This window comes from Lampris incognitus, chromosome 5 (assembly GCF_029633865.1).
Source record: "Lampris incognitus isolate fLamInc1 chromosome 5, fLamInc1.hap2, whole genome shotgun sequence".
NCBI lineage: Eukaryota > Metazoa > Chordata > Actinopteri > Lampriformes > Lampridae > Lampris > Lampris incognitus.
Genome location: NC_079215.1, coordinates 11,589,027 through 11,612,409, shown reverse-complemented (window position 1 = coordinate 11,612,409; position 23,383 = coordinate 11,589,027). Strand labels below are relative to the sequence as shown.

Below are 23,383 nucleotides of genomic sequence, written 5' to 3'. Positions count from 1 at the left end.
GGCGATGCTGTTGGGTGTAAGTGACGGGCGAAGATGATTAATATTGCATAGGTGGAAGTATGCAGACAGAGTACCATTGTTGATGTGGGCTTCAAAAGATAATGTGCTGTCCAGGATGACACCCAGACTCTTAACCTGAGGCGATGGAGGAACTGTAGAATTGTCAATAGAGGAAAAACTATCTTTATCTATTTTTATTACTGTTTTATTGCTATTTTTATTACTTTATCAATTTGAAAACAGCTTCAGGGTTTTTTTCCAGTGTTTTACAATATATAAAAGTTTCATATGTCTGTTGTTATTAGCATTTTGATGGTGTCTTACATCCATGTTGTTGCACATTATAAGAACCAATCAGAATCATTAACTTTTCATGACACACGCATACTGTTATTCAAAAGATGTGGTTGGTTGAATTACTCGATTCTGGAAGCCACAAAGTGGTAAAAAGACACAAAAGGCGGGTATCCAGGTAGTGTAGCGGTCTATTCCGTTGCCTATCAACGCGAGGATCGCTGGCTCAAATCCCCGTGTTACCTCTAACTTGGTCGGGCGTACTTACAGACACAATTGGACGTGTCTGCGGGTGGAAAGCCGGATGTGGGTATGTGTCCTGGTCATTGCACTAGCGCCTCCTCTGGTCGGTCAGGGCGCCTGTTCGGGGGGGGAGGGGGAATGGGGGGGGGGGAATAGTGTGATCCTCCCACGCGCTACATCCCCCTGGCGAAACTCCTCACTCTTGGGTGAAAAGAAGCGGCTGGGGACTCCACATGTATCAGGGGAGGAAGCATGTGGTAGTCTGCAGCCCTCCCCGGATCAGCAGAGGGGGTGGAGCAGAGAGCGGGGTGATTGGCCAGGTACAATTGGGTAGGAAAAGGGCGGGGGGAAATCCACAAAAAAAAAAAAAATTACCACCTGAGGTGGTACAAAGACACAAAACACTTAACAGTTGATATCTGTATCAGACTGTAGACATGTCTAACCTAGTGTTATTAAAAAAACATCTACCAGGGTATCGTGCAGAAAAAGGAAATGCCAAGAGATATATTTGGTGTTGGCTGCCTGAGACCATATTGTCTTTATACCCTGCTGTTGATAAGTGCAGGTTCAAATACACGTGTCATGTGTCAGTGCATAACAGTATGCGGTTGTATACAAACAGCAGTAAGCTAGCAAGGAGAATTTGAGGGCTGGGGGCTGTTATCAGCATTTCTGGTTGTGTGAGTAATTGACTAATTTATTTTTCTTGCATGTTTTTCTTCATACTTTTTATCGGGTGCTTCTAATAATAATAATATGCCTTTTTCAATCCAATAGGTGCTGATCCGTGTCATTGACACCAACAACCACCGGCCACAGTTCTCTCAGCCAAGGTATGAGGTCAATATCCCCGAGGACACCCCGGCAGACACTGAGGTTCTGCAGATCAGCGCTATAGATGAAGATGAGAAGAACAAGCTGACCTTTACACTCCTGAGCAGCACTGATCCATTCAGTCTGAGGAAGTTCCGCCTGGATCCAGGAACAGGCGTTCTTTATACCGCTGAGAAACTAGACCATGAGACCATGCGCTGCCACACCCTCACCGTCATGGTATGAATCAGCTTCGTTTACCTGGTGTAACTCCAATTTTCATTAAGTTCAATCTTATTCCTTTGCCAGCTGCAGGATTCTATCTATGCCTTTTCAGGTCACATAGCTCTGTATTATAATTACCTACATTATCACATTATTGCGGCCTGTCCAGGGTGTCTCCCCGCCTGCCGCCCAATGACTGCTGGGATAGGCTCCAGCATCCCCGCGACCCTGAGAGCAGGATAAGCGGTTGGGATAATGGAATGGATGCTTGATATGTGAAGTGCCTTTTGTAGAAGGCTGCGTAAACGCCCACACACACTGAGATTTTGGCTATCATGGCGCCATCCCAGACAAATTTCTCAAGACATGGACAAAATCATTCATTGTGAATGATGGTCAGCTATCTTGGGTCTCAGTGTGACGGGGTTAAGGACAGTCGACAGTATCAAACCACGGAGTTGTAGCCTCTGATGGCGTTAGAGCTGTCAGCAAATTTGGGCCTCAATTTTGAACCAATCTCACGACGTGATCGGAGTCTCACTTCAGCTTGCACAGTCTGACAAGGCTGATAATCGCGATTTTACCTTTTTCCCCAATGCTCAATTTGACATATAATGAGTGTGCAAGACGGCCAAAATCGCAGTTTTCTGTTATTCACACACGTCCGTATCAGCATGCTTATAAACTGTCAAGACAAAGAACAACCAAATGATGTGACGGTGACTTTTTTTAAACAGCACCACTGATTTCACAACAGTAGAATATAAGAAATTCTTCCGTGCATTATGTCAACAGATGGTCAACTAGTGCACACAAATGAATCATTTGTTTGTTGGACACTGCTATTTGCGACAAGTCAGAAACTGTTCTTGCCTAAATTCTTTTTTTTTCCTCATCCATCAAATGAAGTATTCATAACACTGACAGATTTCTTTGTTTCTTTACTCTGAATGTGCAGACAATCTGCTGTATTACTCAGTTAATGTTTGGAAAGGAATTGGTCTCCTTCATCCCTCATGCTTTTCTTCTCTTTTTTTTCTTTTTCTCCAACCCCTTTGTCTTTTGTCTTTTTATCTCTCTCTTTTATTTCAACTATTTACCAGGTCCGTGACCAGGATATTCCAGTCAAGAGGAACCTGGTGCGCGTCATTGTCAATGTGGTGGACACCAATGACAATGCTCCTTGGTTTATAGGTTCTCCTTACTTTGCTCGTGTATTTGAGTCTGCTGCTGCTGGCTCAGCTGTGCTGCAGGTCACAGCCTTGGACAAAGACAAGGGTCAGAATGCAGAGATTGTCTACAGTATTGAATCAGGTAAATGCCCCCAAAAGTGCCGACTAATATCGTGTACATTATTTCCCTATCGTATTCTAAGGAGACAACTTTCATGACAAAGAGCTTTCAGCTTGTAAAAAATGTTTATGAGTCATAGAGTTCTGCTTCCCACTTGCTCTTGTTCATGAATGGCACGCTGTACAGTGAATAGGAAAATGCCGAGAACTTGACAGAGGATCTCCAAATTTGTGGGCGTCCAGTGGATTCCTCCTTAGAAATTCCCACCATTGTTTTCGCTGCCAATTAGCAATGTTATGGGAGGGAAATACATGCAGCTATTAGCTGCGCCTTTTGTTTGAGGACATACATTTTCAAGATAATAGAGATGACTCAGGCTAATTGAAACATAACTTGCTTTGCTTTGAGTCAAATCCAATGCCTGAGCTCACTGGCTGAGAATACAGAGCAGCGCCACTGATTCGCTCAACGTGTTGAAAGGGTGAGAGGCATTTTGGGGTGAGAAGCATATCAAATTACATTGGATAACTGCAGTATGCATCTTTTCAGATGCTAATCAATGGCCAAAGACCAGCGGGAACACCAATCCAATGCAAATGAGATTCATACTGTGTCCTCATATTCTATAGTTTTATAATCTTCATGAGGGACATATTACAAGTGAGGATGAACTTCAGTAAGAAATGAACCACATGAATTAATACGTATTGCTTTTTTCTTTTTTTAATAGGAAATGTTGCAAACTCATTTGCCATTGATCCAGTCCTGGGGACAATAACAGTAGCCAAGGAACTTGACCGGAGCAGCAAGAACCAGTATGAACTGACCGTAAAGGCATCTGATAAAGGAGTACCTCCAATGTCAACTATAGCCCCTGTGCAAATTGTTGTCACAGTTTCTGATAACGCTGCTCCTAGATTTACTCAAAGGGAGTTTTCTGCTGAAGTCAGTGAATCAGCTCATCCTGGAAGTTTCGTAAGCTTAGTCACAGCCATCAGCCAGTCATCTGTTTTCTATCAGATCAAAGGAGGTAACATCAACAGTGTATTTGACATAAACCCAAACTCTGGAGTGGTTGTGACCCAGAAAGGTTTGGACTATGAGACCACGTCTGAATACAGGCTTATCATACAAGGCACCAACATGGCTGGGATGGCCAGTAACACTACCCTGCAGATTCATCTAAAGGATGAGAATGATAATGCACCCATCTTCATCCAGAGGGAATTCACTGGCATGATCAGTGAGTCAGCCCCCATAAACAGTGTCGTTCTGACTCTTGAGAGCTCACCATTGGTCATTCATGCCTCTGATAGTGATTGTGATCGCAATGCTATGCTTGTCTATCAGATTGTAGAACCTTTTGCTCATAACTATTTCGCCATTGACTCCAGTACAGGAGCTATTCGAACTACAACAGCTCTAGATTATGAACAGAGGAGTGTTTTCCGTTTCACAGTCCAGGTCCATGATTTAGGGATGCCCCGCCTGTTTGCTGAGATGGCGGCTAATGTGACGATTGAAATCCTTGATGTAAATGACTGCCCTCCACAATTTAGCCAAGAATTGTATGAGACAAATGTCATAGTGCCAACATACAAAGGTGTGGAGGTAATCAAGGTCAATGCTACCGACTCTGACTCTGGGCCCAACTCCAAACTCCTTTTCTCCATTTCTGAAGGCAATATTGGAGATAAATTCAAAATGGATCCAAACAAAGGCATAATCTCTATTCAGAATGTCACACAATTGAGAAGCAGGTACGAACTGAAAGTTAGGGTTTCAGATGGCAGATTTGCTAACACTGCCACAGTAAAAATAAATGTCAAGGAGAATAGGGAGAGCAGGCTGAAATTCACCAGGGAAACCTACAGGGCCTACGTTCAAGAGAACTCATCTGAGAAGAAAACTCTAGCTGTCATTGCTGCTGTTGGAAACCAGGTGAATGAACCCTTGTTTTATACCATTCTAAATCCTGACAAGAGGTTTGAAATCAGCCACACCTCTGGAGTTCTCTCAACCACTGGAATGCCATTTGATCGTGAAGCACAGGAAACATTTGATATTGTTGTTGAAGTGACCAGAGAGGACAGAACTGAAGAAGGGGCTCATGTTCTTGTTACTGTTGTAGTGGAAGATACAAATGACAACAAGCCCATGTTTGTGAATCTGCCCTATCATGCTCTAGTCCAAATGGATGCGGAGGAAGGCCAGGTCATTCGACAGGTCACAGCAGTTGACAAAGACATAGGTCAGAATGCAAACATCTATTATCACCTAAAGGAGCACCAGGAGCACTTCCAAATCAACCCTACTGGAGAAATCTCTGTCAAAAAGAAGTTTGAGAAAGAGTCGCTTAACACAGACTTTGTCATCATTGTTGTGGCCAGAGATAGTGGAGACCCAGCCCTCTCAACAGAAGTAGAAGTGCCTATAACTGTTGTTAGCAGAGCCACTCCTGTGTTTGAGAAGCCATTCTATAGTATTGAGATCCCTGAAAATATCCAGTTACATACACCTGTGGTTCATGTTCAGGCCAATGACTCTGAGGGCCCTCGTATTGTGTACACTATCTCTGAGGGAGACCCCTTAAAGCAGTTTTCAATTGATTTTAACACTGGTGTTATTCATGTGATTCAGCCTCTGGACTTTGAGACACATCCAGCCTACAAGTTAAGTGTAAGAGCCACGGACTCTCTAACTGGAGCACACTCTAAAGTGTTTGTTGACATCATACTTGAAGATGTAAATGATAACCCCCCTGTGTTCCTGTCAAAGTCCTACAATGCCAGTATTTCCGAGGCTTCAGTCATTGGCACATCAGTTTTGCAAGTTGTTGCCAAAGATTCCGATACTGGTAGCAACAAAGAAGTCTTCTATCAGTTGGTTGAGGACAAGGAAAAAAGTTCTGATTTCTTCAGTATTGACCATGACACAGGAGCTATCTTCACAACTCAAGCACTTGATCACGAGGAAACCCAACAACATAACTTGCGAGTTCGTGTAATGGATAGAGGAGTTCCAGCCCTCTCAAGCGATGTCATTGTGACTGTAGATGTCACTGACCTAAATGACAATGCACCAGTTTTTACAGAGAATGTTTACAAAGCTCCAGTCAGTGAGTTAGCGCCACGAGGTTACTTTATCACACAAGTCCAGGCGTCCGACACCGATAGTTCAGACTCTGAGAAGTTGGAGTTCTCCATTGTTTCTGGCAATGAGGATCAAAACTTTGCCATGGACAAAACAACCGGTGCGATTGTCATCTCAAACCACCGAAGGTCAAATATGTTGCCTTTGTACAACCTTAATGTGTCTGTGTCAGATGGTGTATTCAGAAATTCAGCCGTTGTCAAAGTGGCAGTCAATGGTGCCAACTTCCATAACCCCACCTTCCTCCATGTAGACTATGTTGTAGAGCTTGTTGAGAACTCACCCATTGGTACATTGGTGGCAGAAGCTAAAGCAACAGATGATGATGAAGGTATTTATGGACAGCTGACATACCATATCATTAATGACTTTGCAAAAGACAAGTTCTCAATCAATGAAAATGGGGAGATCTTCACGCTGGAGAGCCTTGATCGGGAAAATGCCATTGAAAAGGTTATTCCCATTTCTGTCCTAGCAAAAGATGGTGGTGGAAAAGTGGGCTTTTGCATTATCAATGTAATTTTAACAGATGTCAATGACAATGCTCCAAAATTCAAGGCAGTTGAGTATAAAGCCACTGTTGCATCAGATGTTCCAAGGGGAACCTCTGTGGTCAAAATTGCTGCTTCGGACATGGATGAAGGAAGCAATGCTGATATCACATATGCAATTGAAGCAGATGTTGACAATGTAGAGGAGAACTTTGAAATCCACCCCAACTCTGGAGTCATTGTCACTAAAGAGAGCCTAATTGGTCTTGAAAATGAACTTTATGCTTTCTATGTTAGGGCAAAGGATGCTGGCAATCCACCCAAGCAATCTGTTGTCCAGGTTTACATTAGGATTGTTGGACCTGATGTACAACTTCCCAAATTTGCTGAGCCACATTACCGATTCACAGTCCCTGAAGATTTGCCAATTGGCACTGAAATTATTGTAATCCAGGCAGAGAGTGTACAGCCAGTTGTTTACACCCTTGTAAAGGGGAACACTCCTGAAAGCAATGAGGATGATGTCTTTGTCGTGGACCATGACACTGGGGCCTTGAAGCTGGAGAAAAGTCTTGACCACGAGACAACCAAATGGTACCAGCTCACACTGCTCGCCCAAAGCAAACATGAAAATTATGAAGTAGTGGCATCTGTGCTTGTAAACATCCAGGTGAAGGACCTTAATGACAACAAGCCTGTCTTTGAGTCAGACCCATATGAGGCAGTCATCGTGGAAAACCTTCCAGGTGGTACACCAGTGATCCAAGTCAAAGCCATTGACCAAGATTCTGGCACCAACGGCCAAGTGGTTTACAGCCTTGATCCAAAGCAGACCTCACAGGAGATCTCTGAGCTGTTTGCTGTTAATAGTGAAACTGGATGGATGACCACCTTGAAGGAGTTGGACTGTGAGAAGATGAACAAATATACAATCAGTGTGCTAGCCACAGACAGAGGGGAAAAAGTCCAACATGTTACTAGCACAAGAGTGGAGGTAACAGTTGCTGATGTGAATGACAACCCACCACGCTTCACTGCAGAGATCTACAAGGGCACAGTTAGTGAGGATGACCCTCCACCAAGTGGCGTCATTGCTATCTTGAGCACCACTGATGCTGATTCTGAGGACATCAATAAACAAGTCAACTACTTCATCACAGGTGGGCATCTGTAATTTTAAAAAACAATATTTCCCCCTTACTCCTTCGTGTCCCAGTTTGATAAAAACAGAGCCTTAAAGGGAGAATTCACTGATTTTCAACCATATATATCGCTGTCTATTTGCAACGGATAGCACATGAAAAACACCTGCAGTTGTCCCTGAATATTTCTGCATATCTGGGGCAGCAGTGAAAGTTTTTTTTAACAGCTTTTAGTTTTTCCTGACGCCAAATGACGTCACAACACGCCACTCGGCGGCCAGAAAGGCTAAAACCCTAGCAGGGTTTCTGATACTCTAATCTACTCTAAACATGCTGTTCAAAAAACACATCCTCGGGGTCCGCGGTGGTGTAGCGGTCTAAGCACCGACTTTGTGTCAATGCAGTTGCCCACTGGGGACTGGGGTTCGCGCCTCGGTCTCGTCAGATCCAACTATGGCCGGACTCGACAAAGCGGCAACAATTGGCAACGCTGTCTTTGGGAGGGAGGCGGAGTCGGCTTGTATTCGTCACATGAATGCGTCTCTGTGTGTGTCGGAAAAAGCAGTGGTTCGGCCTGGATTCGCCTCGTCACGAAAGTGGGGAGGCATCTCCTTCGAGACTGCCAGCCAGAGGGATGCAGTTGGCGAACTTATGCAGTACGAGGGTGGGTGACTGAACTAAAATGGGGATCGATTTGCCACTAAATTGGGAGATAAATCAAATAAATTTATGTATTTTTTAAATCCTCATTCTCTCAGTTAAGCTACATTTCTGATTGTGGGAATGACATCCCACAACATTAGCACAGAGCATTTTAAGAGGCCATCTATGTGCTGAGGGAACGACCATCCCTGAACCAAGGGGGGGCTAAGAGTACATCTCTCACCATCTTACAATGCCGTGATTGCAACTATTCCCCAATCCTCTGTGAATAGTACACGACCATTGAAACTAATTAATGGTCACGGCAATTTGCATATAAAACCGATCGCTGGTTTCAGTCGTTATGCAACTGTATTGTTGATACTGGGACTGACGAAGTCTCTTAGATGAGATGAAATGTCTCCCACTAAACGCTGTGTCCAGATGAACTGATTCAACTTTCTGGGATTTCTTTACCTGAATTATTGAGCATGCATCAAGACTTATGCACAATGCATTCTGGGATGTGTAGGTGCCGTGGGAAAGCCTCAGCGGGCAGGAGAACACCGATTTCTCCATCAATATAGTGCTCAGTGAGGATGTTATTGCTTCAATTTGACTACATTACTTATCACTACTGACTGCACATGCACAAAACCATCTGTGAAATGTCCCTTTATTATGATGATAATATCTATTCATTAAAACTTTACAACCGTCAACGTTTTTTTATATATATATAAGGAGGCCCCTAATCTGCAGAAGCTCAGAGCAAATGCTCAGGTCATCAAAATACAGAAATGTAAAATTATGGGGTAAAACACTTGAAAATTGACAGGGGAACATGCGTCCCCTGGTGCCAATTAGCAAGTGTGAATAACTCCGCCGAGTCTAATATCTAGAGATATCAAAGCCCCCCTCTCACATGAGGTGAGGTACATTTCTTGTTGTGTCCTTCATCCCAATTTTTCCTGTATGCCAATGACCCTTCATTTAGAAATACAAATTTGCTTTGGCAAGAGTACTATAGTAATACTTAAGTTGAGTAATTGTTATTAATTTTGGGATGGCTAAATGAAATTGTAAAACATTTTATGGCAACAAAAGTACAGACTATTGGCCCTTTTCCACAACGTGGTACCGGCTCGACCCGACCCGACTTGCTTCTGTGTCGTTTTCCATTGCCGTACCTCCTCGACAGACCACGGTGTGGATTTTCGGCTCGCAGTTTTTTTCAATTTCAAAATGTACTTATAGGATGACTCCGCTTCGACTGCTTCGACTGCAGTGACGCATTATGACGTGGTGATGCTTTTCTCTGACCAATCAGAGGTCCGCGTTGATTTTGTTACCCGCTCCAATTTTTTTGGACCCCAGCAAAGGTGGTACCAGAAAAGTGGTAACAGTTACCAAAAATGCCGGTACTTTCCAGTAATGGAAAACGAAAAAAGGGCGAGCCGAGCCAGTACCATGTTGTGGGAAAGGGGCATATGTCTCCTGAATGCCCTTGTTTTATGCAGACTGCTCCCTGCTTTTCACTTCCATCTTTTCATCACAAAAACATGATTAGCTCCCAATGATCTTCATCAAAAGCAGGGTTGACTGGTCGCACAACCCTCTCAAACCGTGTTTTTTTTTTTTCCCTGTAAATCCGAATAGGAGGAGACCCATTAGGGCAATTTGCTATCGAGCACATCCAGAATGAGTGGAAGGTCTCTGTCAGAAAGCCCTTGGACCGTGAGGAGAAGGACAATTACCTCCTAAACATCACCGCCACTGATGGCATATTTGCTGCCAAAGCCGTCGTGGAAGTCAAGGTCCTGGATGCCAATGACAACAGCCCCGTGTGCGAGAAGGTAAAGGGAGTCTGTTTCTTGCTGCCGTTTAGAAATATGGGTGGTTTGTACAGGTTGTGATTGTGATATATAATTGAGGACAGCTTTTTGCAGTCACATTTTTTTGCATAGCCTACACACAAGTCAAAAGCACAAGTAGCCTCGTGTGCAAACCTGCAGAAATTCCCTCACACCTCAAATAGCGTACTAATAAGCCAAACTGTTCAGTCAATAACCGTATAGCGTAAAATGAACTGCAAGAGTTTAGTTAGTTAGATGTAAATTAGCCTATTTCGTCTTACCGCTAGTTATTTTCATGACCAAAAGGTGACATTCTTTTGTTAGTTTTGTAGTGCTCAAAAAAATCTAAATATAGCATTTACCCATCCTATGCCCTTGGATAATGAATGATGGATATATAAAAAAAAAATCTTCTTCATTAGCCCAGATTATATACAGTACTGTATAAGATAGAAAGGTGTTATATATGGCATCGGGGTAAGTCCAAATATGCTCAACATTAAAACGCTCGTTCTTTCTTATTTAACATTTGGCTTTTCCTTATCACCCTGTTTACCCCAATGCGTTTGTCCCGTTAGTCTCTTTACAGCGAGAGTGTCCCAGAAGACTCCCCCGCAGGCAGGCTCATCTTACAGGTCTCTGCCACGGATGCCGATATCCGCTCCAATGCCCAAATCTCCTATGAGCTCCAGGGTACTGGAGCAGAGTTGTTCACAATTGACTCCGACACAGGTACGTGTGTATATATATCTGTGTGTTGTGTGTCTGTGCGCGTTTGCCATTGTGCTAACGGACGATGCTCTTGTGTGTAAAGAGGCTGAGTAATGTGTCTATGGATGTAATGTATTCAAAACGTTAAGGTACAGCCATTATGTCGAATCAAGGTTATCGGCGTCTTTTCATGGCGTCCGCAAGTCGCGACGAATGGATTTCTATTCCGGTCACGTTCCGAGTTATCCCAAATATAAGGAGGAAGTCTGCGGGAAATACACATGAATTGCCTGACTTTTGTTAAACCGGACCATGTAACATTCTTGGCCCGCAGCCTAAAGCCCAAACTGAAAGTGGTCCTATTTAAGGCAGGGCACGGCGGCGGTAATGTATTCTGCCATTTCTAAAGAAAAAAATAAATATTTTAACTTTTTAACTGTAATCCCTCTGCAAAATATCAGCTTATACGTGTCTGTCATTCATTATCTGCTGTGGAGGATGCAGGAGTGCGACTGGACCGGTTCTGATTATTTACTTTTCTTTTTTTGAACCTTTCCCTTTAGGGCTGTCCCACTATCAGACAGCCTTTCTTGCCTGCGTTGAATTCATGACCGCTGTAGTTGTCTGAAAATAATTTATTTTGGGAGATGCTCTCAAAGTAGACACCCCGACTCTTGTGTTATCCGTTGCCTACCAACACAGGGATCGGCGGTTCGAGTCCCCGTGTTACCTCCGGCTTGGTCCGGCGTCTTTACAGACCCAATCGGCCGTGTCTGTGGGTGGGAAGCCGGATGTGGGTGTGTGTCCTGGTCGCTACACTATGACCATACAATATCAGTTAATCATCGTCAACTGAACAGAAAGGGGGGGGGGTGAAATGCACTAACCAAAGTTTGCAGTCCTGCAAACAGGCCTGATAGAAGGCCTGTTTAACGGCCGAGTTCAGATGCTGTTTGACACTCTCAGGCTGACTCTTAAGAGAGACAACACAGGCACAGAGATGCCAGCCAGCGGTCTGTTGGCAAGCCTCAGTACTGAGCTTCAACCAGGAGCGCTACGGTTAATGGCGTGGGACTGGGAGGTTTTCTTCACTGCCGACAAGTACGACTGTTGTATCTGAGGGCCAACAGAGAAGCCATGGAGGGTTTTTCCGCCGCGAGGCGGTGGTAATGTCCGCTGCCGTACATCCCAGGCAGAGGTGGAAAACCCGGCTTAAGAAAGTAGAGGTACTAACCATGTTTTTGCTCCACCCATGGATTAAACCAGCTGAGTTCACTCATTAGTTCTCCTACTTGGCTAAAGTGTTGTGCTAATTAGAATCAGCTGGTTTAGTCCACGGGTGGAGCAAATACATGGTTAGTACTTCTACTTCCTGAAGCGGAGTTTTCCCACCTCTGATCCCAGGATACTTCCAGGCTTTCCTTCGCAGCCAATTTTTCTGTTGCCCACCAGCATTTCCCTCCCTCTCCTCTAGTCCTCCCTCTCTCGTCTCCTCCTCCCGTCGCTTATTAACCCTCGGCTCCCAACCTCCAGCCCCCCCCCCCCCCCCCCCCCCCGAGAAGCCATTAGTCGTTTGAAATTCTTTCTTTTGGGGCTTTCCCCGGGCCCGCGGTGGTGCAACCCACCAGAAGGTTCTCTCTCACTGTCGGGGGGGGGGGGGGGGTACGCAAAATTGGTGAGGTTTTCGAAGACCCAAAAGAGGAAGATCCCATTCCTTTTGCCCTTTCGTTTTGAAAGAAACGTAGGTCATTATCACATTGTAGATGTGACTAAAACTGACACCCGTTTGTCGTAGTTTGCTGATCTGCATTTCACAACACGCCTGGTGTGCCGGTTTGATGGGAAGTGGGTTTCCAGATAAGTGCCTTTGTCACAAAGTTCAGAAAAAATCAAACTTCCTCAAATTTAGACGCTCCATTGCTCTTTTCGATTTCTCACCCTCTCCCTGTTTCTATGAAGTCACAACACTCAACACTCACATGCAGATGCACAACAGCGTCTTCCATACTAACACGGGTAAAAGCGTTTGGATTTGGGTTTTTGTGGCATCGCTTCAGTATTTCTTGTCTGGGCTGGTTCTGTTCACCGAAAGGATAAAACGTAGGCAGGAGATGGCAACTTACTCTGTGCAGCACCCTCTGCTGTGGAAGAGAGCAATGCAAAGCACAAATATGTGTGTGTGTATGTGTGTTGGTGGATTTGTGGGTCCCTATCAAATGTTCCTCTCCCTCCTCCAGGGGAACTGAAGACCTTGGAGCCACTCGACAGAGAAGAGCAGGACGAGCACCGATTCAAAGTGCGGGCGCTGGACGGAGGCGGGCGGTATTGCGAGGCCGACGTCCACATCGCAGTGGAGGATGTCAACGACAACGTGCCGCAGTTCACCTCTGATCCCTACACCGTCACGGTGTTTGAGAACACGGAGATCGGCACGTTTGTGGCAAAGCTGCTGGCAAATGATCTGGACACCGGTGAGGAATTTCAATCTCAAACCTGATTTTTTTTACAGGTCCTCGTACCCCTGCCTGTCATACAGTACAGTCGCATGTTCAAATACACAACACATACATAGATGTCTTAAGAAGCAGTCCCATGGATTTTGGCATCCTCTCAATGTTCCTATATAGTTCCCATTCTCAAAACGAAAAAGGAAACGGGTATGAGTAGTGACATTTGTCCATGAACACAGATACCAGATAAAATATACATTATATAAGGAAAAAAGACACATATTGTTCACATTTAAATGGGGAGAAAAGAGATCCAGAAGAATTTTGTCAACTGTCTCTTATTTCAGATCAATTGAGAAAATGTGAAATAATTGGGGACCATTTAGTCAAAAATAACAGTATAGTCCCTGTTCATATTTGTCTGTATAGAAGTAAAATACCTCAGATGGTCATACCGCATCTTTTTCATCACTGAGAATTTTTGGTTGCCCTTTTTGTTCTGAATGACGTGTCCATTGTTTTAGGATTATTTGAGCTTTTCCATTTAGGCTCCGTCTGGCACCGATATGGTTTATACAAGTAATCCAGGGTCCAGTATTCCGTGTTTAAGAATTCCAAAACTTCCAGAGATCTTTTCCCATGTGGCCAATCACTTTGGTTTACATGGGAAAATAATAATTCATATGTAACCCAGAATGCTAGAATTCTGGGTTACACATACTTGAAGTGAGCTAGGTTACCATTATTTAAACCATACTATTCATCACTCTGTATCAAAGCTCTTTTTAAGGTTTTCACAACATTTTATTGTGAATTTATCTTGAGTCTCTCTCTATTCGTTGGCTATAGAAGTTTTTATGATATGACACCATTTTACTTAAAACCACATATATCATCTTTCAAACAGTGTTTATAGTTGTTCTACAATTTAGCACGGCCATGAAAGTAATTGGAATTTCTTTCAAGCAATTTTGATTTATTTGCCTCTTTATCCATTTTCATGTGCATCGCTTAGCATTTGTTAACAAAAATAAAGGTGGAGAATTGTTAATGCCCTGAAAAGAGGCTTGAATCGTCATCGGTAGAATGGGCTTTTCAGTAACCGTAAAATGCTGTAAGGCCAATCTAAAATAATCTTTTTTTTCCCCCCACATTGTCGAGGTAGAACTAGCTAAATAGATCTTATTCGTACTTTGATGGCATTTCACCTCTTCAAATTGAATCCACCGAAGCAATTTCTAAGTGAGCACCAAGGACAACAACATTATTGTGGAAACTATTAAGAGGTTAAGGAAAATAGCTTTGAAAAGTGATATATGAAATTTGGAGCTTCGAGGTAAGTCTGATTCAATTCACATTTAGTTCAGTGTTGAAGCAATGAATTCAACTGAAAAGTTGTTGCAGGTAGATGGTTAGCCATTAATAATTCATAAATTATTAATTCATTAACAATTCGTTCATTAATGATAGAGAGGGGAAAGAAAATGTGTCAAAAATGTTTCAAAAACTTTTGATTCATTGTTCATAGTCAGTGCTGATAAGAAGACTAATAATAGTAATAGTTAACAATAATTATAATTATATATAATAATAATTAATTATAATATTAATAATTTGTTCATTAATGATAGCAAGCAGGATAAGCGGTTTGAATAATGGATGGATGGATGATAGAGAGAGGAAAGAAAAATGTGTCAAAAATGTTTCAAAAACTTTTGATTATTATTCATAAATGGTCAGTGTTGATATACTCAAACAAACAGCCTCTATTTTGAGGTGAATTTTCAAATATATTGGAAATGGTGGCAGTGATGACAAATGCATCGGAAGTTCCCCAAATGGCTTTTAAGATAGAAAAGATCAGACAGAGGCTTTAACCCCAATGAATAACCTAAGGCTGGATATTATAGATCTTATATAGATTATATATTATCTTATTTACAACAAAGCTTAAACCAACATTTTTGCAAAATACCTCTGTTGACAGTATACGTTGGCATTCAGGTGTGGAAACATTTCCACCATATTGACTTGCAATACTGTGGCTATTTTCCACTTGCATTGCATTAAATGGCAAGAGAAAAATGGTAAAAAATCATCCATCCATCCATTATCCGAACTGCTTATCCTTACTCAGGGTCGCGGGGGTGGTGGAGCCTATTCCAGCAGTCATTGGGCGGCAGACAGGGAGACACCCTGGACAGGCCGCCAGACCATCACACGGCCCATGATACTGGGGAAAAAAACATGTGTCAATATCTCTTTTTCTCTTATATAGTATATATATATATATATATATTGTGATATAGAGAAATACAAGAATTTTCACCGGTTGGCTTGACTAGCTCTATTTGGAAAGAATTAATCATTCTAGAGTGATTGGGAGTTATTTTGTGGGGGAGTTGTTGGGAAATGATTATGCTGTCATATTAAAAGTTCCATTGCACCGAGATGAATCTCTTTCCCCTAAAGTAGACTTGGTAGTAATTTAGTGTTTGTCAAATGAAAAGCCACAAGATGTATGTTCCCCTTACAAGTCTTCTCCATTCAACACACACCTGAGTGGAGAGAAAAAACGCAGTTTCTGAGAAAATTTACCGGGGGAATATGGAAAATTTAAACCTTGCAAATGTAAGTTATTTCAACACTCTGAGCCTTTACCGTAATCAATTCATGGGGTTGCTCTGCCAAATTACTTCTTCAGTTTAGTGGGGCAGGATGTACTTGCTTGAAGAACCGTTTCAGCCTGCACCCTCCCAGACACACTCTCTACCCACTATTTTTCTTCTCGCTCTATTTAATGCCTTCTCCATAGGTGATCTGACTGATTGACAGAATGAATGAGATGGTAGAACTGGGTTGCTCAGACTTAAGTGCTAAAAAGGAAAGGGCTGGTGTTGAGAAATTTATTCTTATAGGTTCTGCAAGCACACGTCCATCCATCCATCCATCCATTATCCGAACTGCTTATCCTGCTCTCAGGGTCGCAGGGATGCTGGAGCCTATGCCAGCAGTCATTGGGGAGCAGGCGGGGAGACACCCTGGCCAGGCCATCACAGGGCCGACACACACACATTCATACCGAGGGGCAATTTAGTACCGCCAATTCACCTGACCTACATGACTTTGGACTGTGGGAGGAAACCAGAGCACCCGGAGGAAACCAACGCAGATACTAGGACAACATAAAAACTCCACACAGAGGACAACTCAGGATGACTCCCAAGGCTTGGACTACCCCGGGGCTCGAACCCAGAACCGTCTTGCTGAGGGGCGACCACGCTAACCACTGCGCCACCGTGCCGCCTGCAAGCACACAATTTGCCTCAAATGTTAAACATCAGGGATAAGAGTACTTGAAGGAGGGGGTGGAGAAAAGAGAAGGTCCTCTCGGTTTAGCCCGAGGGCAATGATTATTTTGAGTTATGCTGACTCAGAAGAATCAGAGGAGAAGTATTTGATTTGCCTGTCTCTCAAGCATGGTTCATAATCACAGATCTATCTGTCAGTCCAGAGCAGTGTTAGGTTTTTGTCCTTTGATTTAGGGCCATGCTTACGGGACATCTGATAAGTTTCATGCTGACACGCATATGTAAACACGCATATTCCTTTTTCCAAGCAACATAAGTACAGCCTAGACCCTGATCACAGAGGCCGCAGTTTGCTTTTGCAGCTGACCATCAAATTGTGAAGCGCTAGAAGAGTGCAGATCCCCGCCGGGCGGATCTCGCCGGGCGGATCTCCCCTTCTCTGGTGCTCGGATTTGGCGACAAACCGCTCCTTTTTGTTTTTTTCACCTACTGCAAGAAGGGAAAATACGGAGGTACTGCCTGCGTATCTGGTGCTCGGACTTGAGCAAAAAACCAGCTTAGGTGTTAGCACTCAGTTGTGGGATAGAACAGGTTTTTCCAAAGGTTTTGAATTACTGCAACCGTGAGAGGTCCTTGATCATACAGTCATAACTGTACACAAATATTATTAGGCTGACAGGCCCGGTAGTATGCGAGATTAGCAGTGGACAGATACGCGCACATACAGACAGAAAAACCAGTGTTTTTTCCTAGACTTTTCCACAGCGCCGGTGTTGACTGAACAGGAAATATGGAAAAAAAGGTTTTTAATATGCAGCGCTCCATCTAAAACTTCTACCTAATATCAACAATTTGCCTGTCAGTCTGTGGATGTGCAGCCTCCTAGGCAGCCCCTCACATAAATACGATCAAGTCTAATATGAACTTACCCTAACCCTGTCTGGGCAAACCGTTTACGCTCTTATACGCGCGACTCGCATCTACGGCTGACTCAGATTGGGCAGCAACAAGAATACGCTACACTTTTTGTTTTCTTGATCATAGTCATAACTAGTATGCCAGAATAGCTGTGGACACACACAAATACATACACACATACACACGGGTGTCTGGGGAGTGTAGCTGTCTATTCTGTTGCCTACCAACATGGGGGTTCGAATCCCCGTGTTACCTCCGGCTTGGTCGGGCGTCCCTACAGACACAATTGGCCATGTCTGCGGGTTGGAAGCTGGATGTGGGTATGTGCCCTGTTCGCTGCACTAGCGCCTCCTCTTGTCTGTTCGGGGGGGAAGAGGGAACAGCGTGATCCTCCCACGTGCTACGTCCCCCTGGTGAAACTCCTCACTGTCAGGTGAAAAGCAGCTGCTGGCGACTCCACATGTATCAGAGGAGGCATGTGGTAGTCTGCAGCCCTCCCCGGATTGGCAGAGGAGGTGGGGCAGTGACCGGGATGGCTCGGAAGAGAGGGGTAATTGGCCAAGTAAAACTGAGGCAAAAAAGGGGGAAATTAAAAAAACATAACACACGCTCCAGGCTATCCACCTGGTGGGGCTAATAACTAAAAGCTCCACCTAGCAATTTTCTATGCAGCTTAGGCATCAATATTTAACTTTGCATATCTCTTTAGACTCAATCTCTGCACTGGATGTTCTGTACCACTGTATCTGTCAGCTGTCTGCCCATTTTGCACAAAAAAGACTTTATGCCCCCACGTCACTGCTCCTGCTGTGATAGAAGAACCAGACACACAAACGGACAGGCTAGTGTCCTTGATCTGGGAAAAACTAAAGTTTGATGAAAACACATTCACACTCTTCTTTGTTTGCCCTTCTTCACTCTGTCTATACCTGAATCTCTTTTCATTAGTGCTTTGCACTCCCTCGTAGGTGTAATTCTCTACAGTTGTAATTCTGTAAATCTGTGCGGTGGTGCAGTGGTTAGCACGGTCGTCTCACAGCAAGAAGGTCCGCGGTTCGAGCCCCGGGCTAGTCCAACCTTGGGGGTCGTCCCAGTTCGTCCTCTGCGTGGAGTTTGCATGTTCTCCCTGTTTTTGCGTGGGTTTCCCCTGGGTGCTCCGGTTTCCTCCCACAGTCCAAAGACATGTAGGTCAGGTGAATTGGCGGCACTAAAATTGTCCCTATGGCCTGGCGGCCTGTCCAGGGTGTCTCCCTGCCTGCCATCCAATGACTGCTGGGATAGACTCCAGCGCCCCCGCGACCCTGAGAGCAGGATAAGCGGTTCCGATAATGGATGGATGGATGTCATTCTCTCCAGATTGTCTTATCATCAGGGAATTTCAATATATCCTCCTTGTCCACCTTCAGCGCCTTAAGAAACAAGAGGAAGATGCCTTAAGTTGCTTGCTGTGATGCTGAAAAAAATCCGCATCTGTGGTTATCATTGTAAAGACAACAGCCTAGCAGTGTGCTGTTAGTAAACCACTTACCTGCCCTGCAGGTCTTCAGTCTTGAACGTCTCACTGATCTGTGTGCCAGTTATTCGAGCTACTCTGCAACATCACCATCACTACTGAATAGTCGGATGTGATCGGGTCCGGTAATTTTCACACCTTCAGCTGCCAAGGGAGCAAGAGGATTCAGGAGCATAAAATCATAAATGTTTAGTGGTAGGGGTGAATTTTGTTAATAACAATTCATTGCAAGTCACTTATGCGTCACTAAGCAATTGCCTCAAGAAGGAGCTAGCCTCATAAAAGGGACGGAGACTCGCAAGAACGGCCCTCCCAACGGCAATCTCGCCAACTCAGTAATGAGGTCCGTGGAGGAGGGGACACTTACCTGATAAATGGGAATATAATAGCATTTTGCAAATGAGGGCCACCTGCAGAAATGCATTATGATTATTATTGTGATCCGTCTCTGTCTCGTTGTTGGGAGCACAATGCTAGTGGGAGAAGAGGAGTTAAGAGGGTGGCGTAGGATAGACGTTCACCTTGTTTATGGAAGGCTTGTGAAAAATAGACGCGTTAAAACAAACGAAAGGTTTGAATGGAATGTAAAACTTCGGAATTATTTTGAAAAATATGTCTTTTTCTTGAGTATAGCATGACAGCATCAAACTACGATTTGACTGGGGTTTTATAGGGAATAGCAATAGCTAATAGATAGCTAACATTTTCCAATTTCCTGTCATTTCAGGTTTGAATAGCGACATCATCTACTCATTGGTTGAATCCGGCGAAGGCCATTTCTCCATAGACGAGCGGACTGGCGTAATGAGCCTGGAACGCCCCCTGGATCGTGAGGTGCAGGCAGTGTACGAGCTGAGGGCTAGCGCCACCGACCAGGGCTCTCCACGACGCCTTTCCTCGCTTTGCCAGGTTTCGGTCTCCGTGCTGGATATCAACGACAACCCACCGGTGTTTGAGCACCGCGAGTACGTGTCTACTGTTCCTGAGGACATAGGCGTAGGCACACAAGTGCTGAGAGTGCAGGCAGCCAGCAGAGACATCGAAGCCAGCGGAGAGATCTCTTACAGCATCATCAGTGGGAACGAGCACGGCATGTTCAGTGTGGATCCCCGCACTGGTATGAAGTGGTTTGGAGTAGATGTTATTTCACTTGTTTAGTAATCTTTTATTTCCCCTCCTGTCATGGTTATAATCTCCATGGCATCTTCTTGTTTCCATCTTCAGGTGATGTCTTCGTGATTGAGCCTCTGGACTATGAGACATCCCACGAGTACTACCTAACGTTGGAGGCTACAGATGGTGGCTCACCGCCACTCAGCGACATGGCCACTGTGAACATCAACCTCACTGACGTCAACGACAACAGCCCTGTCTTCAGCCAGGAGACCTATACAGCTGTAGTCAGTGAGGATGCTGAGCCAGGGAAGACCGTTGTGGCGGTAAGAGAATGAAAATATCAAGGACAACTGTTGGGTAACTTAGTTATGAACAGAACAATACTGGGTAATATTCTTGAGTTTGGAATTGGAAATACGCCAAGTATTGGCCAAGTAAATAATATCCTGACTGGACATTTAAAATTGACATTGTAAAATAGATGCTTTTGCAGCAGTTCAACAGAGCTAGTAATCTGTTTCATGTTTTTCGCGAACCAACAACCCCGAAAAACAATCGGACATATCAGAAACACTTCAGAGTGATTATTAAAAGCTCGATTTGTTTGAGGGTATTCAAGGTGATAGAGAATGTCTTACTCGCATCTCTGTCGATGGTGTTTCTGTGAATTCCTACATCGAATGAAACTGCATGGGCAATATGAAGTGATAAAGAAAAAACAGTGGTTAGGATGAGAAAAATTTTTTTTTTTCACTTTTCTTACATATGAAGATTATGATGTAAATTGAAAAAAAATCTTTTAACGTCTTACAAGAGCATATATTTCGAGATACACTCACTTGCAGACCTTCCACCTGCATCCCTACTGCCTGAAAGTACAAAAATAGTACAGCTAGGACATCCAGGTAGTGCAGCGGTCTATTGTGTTTTGCCCTCCCCGGATCAGCAGAGGAGGTGGAGCAACAACCAGGATGGCTCGGAAGAGTTGGGTAATTGGTCGGGTACAATTGAGGAGAAAAGGGGGGGGGGGGAATTCCAAAAAAAGTACAGACACAAATGGCCATGTCTGCGGGTGGGAAGCCGGACGTGGGCATGTGTGCTAGTCGCTACATTAGCAACTAGGACACACTCTGGTCGGTCGGGCCGCCTGTTCTGGGGGGAATAGCGTGATCCTCCCACGCGCTACGTCCCCCTGGCGAAACTCCTCACTGTCAGGTGAAAGGAAGTGGCTGGCGACGCCACGTGTATCGGAGGAGGCGTGTGGTAGTCTGCAGCCTCCCTGGATCGGCAGAGGGGGTGGAGGAGCAACAACCAGGACAGCTCAGAAGAGTGGGGTAATTGGCCGGATACAACTGACGAGAAAAAGGGGGAAACTCCCCCCCCCCCCAAAAAAAAAGATAGCACAGCGAAACAAAACACCAAATGTCATTTTTGTGAGTGAGTATGTTAGATGCCAGGTTCACGAGGTGCCTTGCATCTAAAGAAAAGCAGTTTAAGTAAACACTGAACTTGTAGTTGGCAAGCCGGGAACCTTTTAATAGCACACAAAGATGGTTCAACTGGATTCTGTACGTAGAATGACTTCTACATCGTACTGATTCTTCTCACTCACATCAGCTGTGGCCATTGTAATTTATCTCTGCTACGTCCAACAGCTAGGACTTCACCGGTTTATTTCCCTTCCTGCTTACCACTCGACTCAATCGCACTGTCACATGCTAGCTCCTGTCGCAACTCACCGCCTGGTGGCACAGCTAAGTCAGGACCCACGCTCCTCATTCTCTCTGCTCCGCTGTTCCTCTGCATTATCAGACTCACACACACACATGGACAATTTAATTAAAGCCGGTTGACTCATTAAGCTCTCATCATAGATAAGGGTCTTTCATTCCTTCTCTCATCTGGCATTTACGTGGTAAACTTTTTCTGAGATTCCCTCGCTACCTACCCTCTCTCCTGTCACAAATCACCTGGGCTCATCGTCGTATCAGCAACGTGTGCGACCGATCATCCCGAATATTAATTACCTGTGAGAAAATTTCGATTTTAATACCCGCCATTGTCTTATACTTGTAAATCTTCGCCGTCTGCTGATTTCCCGTGGGTTCGCCTCTGCGCAGAAGTCGTGCGGCTGGAGACGAAGTGGAGGAGGAACAATGCCGAGTTCCTTAACCCTATTATCTGGCAATGTGTGACGAAGGAATTACCAATAGCTGTTTTTGAGTCCTCCTCCGTGTTCTGTAATTAAAGCGCTCCCTGTGTGTGTGTGTATGTGATGTCAAAGGTCATGGCTGAGGATGCCGATGGGCCGTCTTACAGCCATGTGCGATATACCATATTGGATGGGAACCAGGGAAGCCCCTTCACCATTGATCCAGTCAGAGGAGAGCTCAAAGTGGCACGCCAGCTGGACAGAGAGCGGGTAAGAAAAACAGTGAATGCAAAACCGATTCTGGACAAAGACTTCTGGTCCGTGGAGTATTTAACTGCACTTTCTGTATTCTGTGCAGAATCTTAATCAAAGTCAAGTCGAGCCTAATAGAGAGGCTTGTTTGCCAATCCCAGCAGCTTTGCGGCTTACAAAATCATCTTAAGAAGAGAACGGTAATTCCTCCTTCTCTCTCTCACTCTCTCTCCTTCCTGCCTTTGATCTTGCTTGCTGCCAGACGTCAGGCTACACACTGATGGTGCTCGCTTCAGACAACGGCGTGCCCACGCGTTCCAGCAGCGCCACGGTCAACATCGACGTGTCGGACGTCAATGACAACCCGCCCTTATTCTCTCAGGCCAACTACAGCCTCATCATCCAGGTGAGGGAGGGGTGTCTGAGGTTGCGGGGGGTCGATTGGAGACAGAGAGGATGAGAATAAGGTAGATGGAAGGAACGGGAGCAAGGGAGGGCAAGGGAGTAAGTAATGGATGCAGCGAGGGGAGGGATTAATGCAGAGGAATGATGGTGGGCTACGCACCTGGAATGTCAAAAAGGAAGGGTGATAGAAAATAAGGAAGTTAGGGAGAGGACAGAAAGATTGGTGGGGTAATTAAAGACAGACGCTGCATTTTAAGTACGAGCGTGTCGATAAAGGATGAATAGAGGGTGCCACAAAGCAGCAGAGACGGTGGATGGAAAAGAGAAAGATAGACAGTAAGAGATAAGCTGGAGCTGTAGATGGCGGAGTTGTGGAAGCTGGGAAAGAAGAACAAAATAT

At 44.5% G+C, this 23,383-nt stretch overlaps 1 protein-coding gene across 1 annotated transcript in view; it reads left to right on the top strand.

Moving 5' to 3' along the window:
- Nucleotides 1–23,383, top strand: part of fat1a (FAT atypical cadherin 1a) — a 109,816-nt gene that overhangs the window by 71,562 nt on the left and 14,871 nt on the right. Inside the window, exons 8-17 of the mRNA XM_056279995.1 lie at nucleotides 1,318–1,593; nucleotides 2,682–2,892; nucleotides 3,602–7,675; nucleotides 9,959–10,155; nucleotides 10,734–10,887; nucleotides 13,104–13,337; nucleotides 19,786–20,175; nucleotides 20,283–20,497; nucleotides 22,459–22,596; nucleotides 22,841–22,984. Coding sequence (XP_056135970.1) covers nucleotides 1,318–1,593; nucleotides 2,682–2,892; nucleotides 3,602–7,675; nucleotides 9,959–10,155; nucleotides 10,734–10,887; nucleotides 13,104–13,337; nucleotides 19,786–20,175; nucleotides 20,283–20,497; nucleotides 22,459–22,596; nucleotides 22,841–22,984 — 6,033 coding nt within the window. The remainder of the gene's footprint in view (nucleotides 1–1,317; nucleotides 1,594–2,681; nucleotides 2,893–3,601; nucleotides 7,676–9,958; nucleotides 10,156–10,733; nucleotides 10,888–13,103; nucleotides 13,338–19,785; nucleotides 20,176–20,282; nucleotides 20,498–22,458; nucleotides 22,597–22,840; nucleotides 22,985–23,383) is intronic.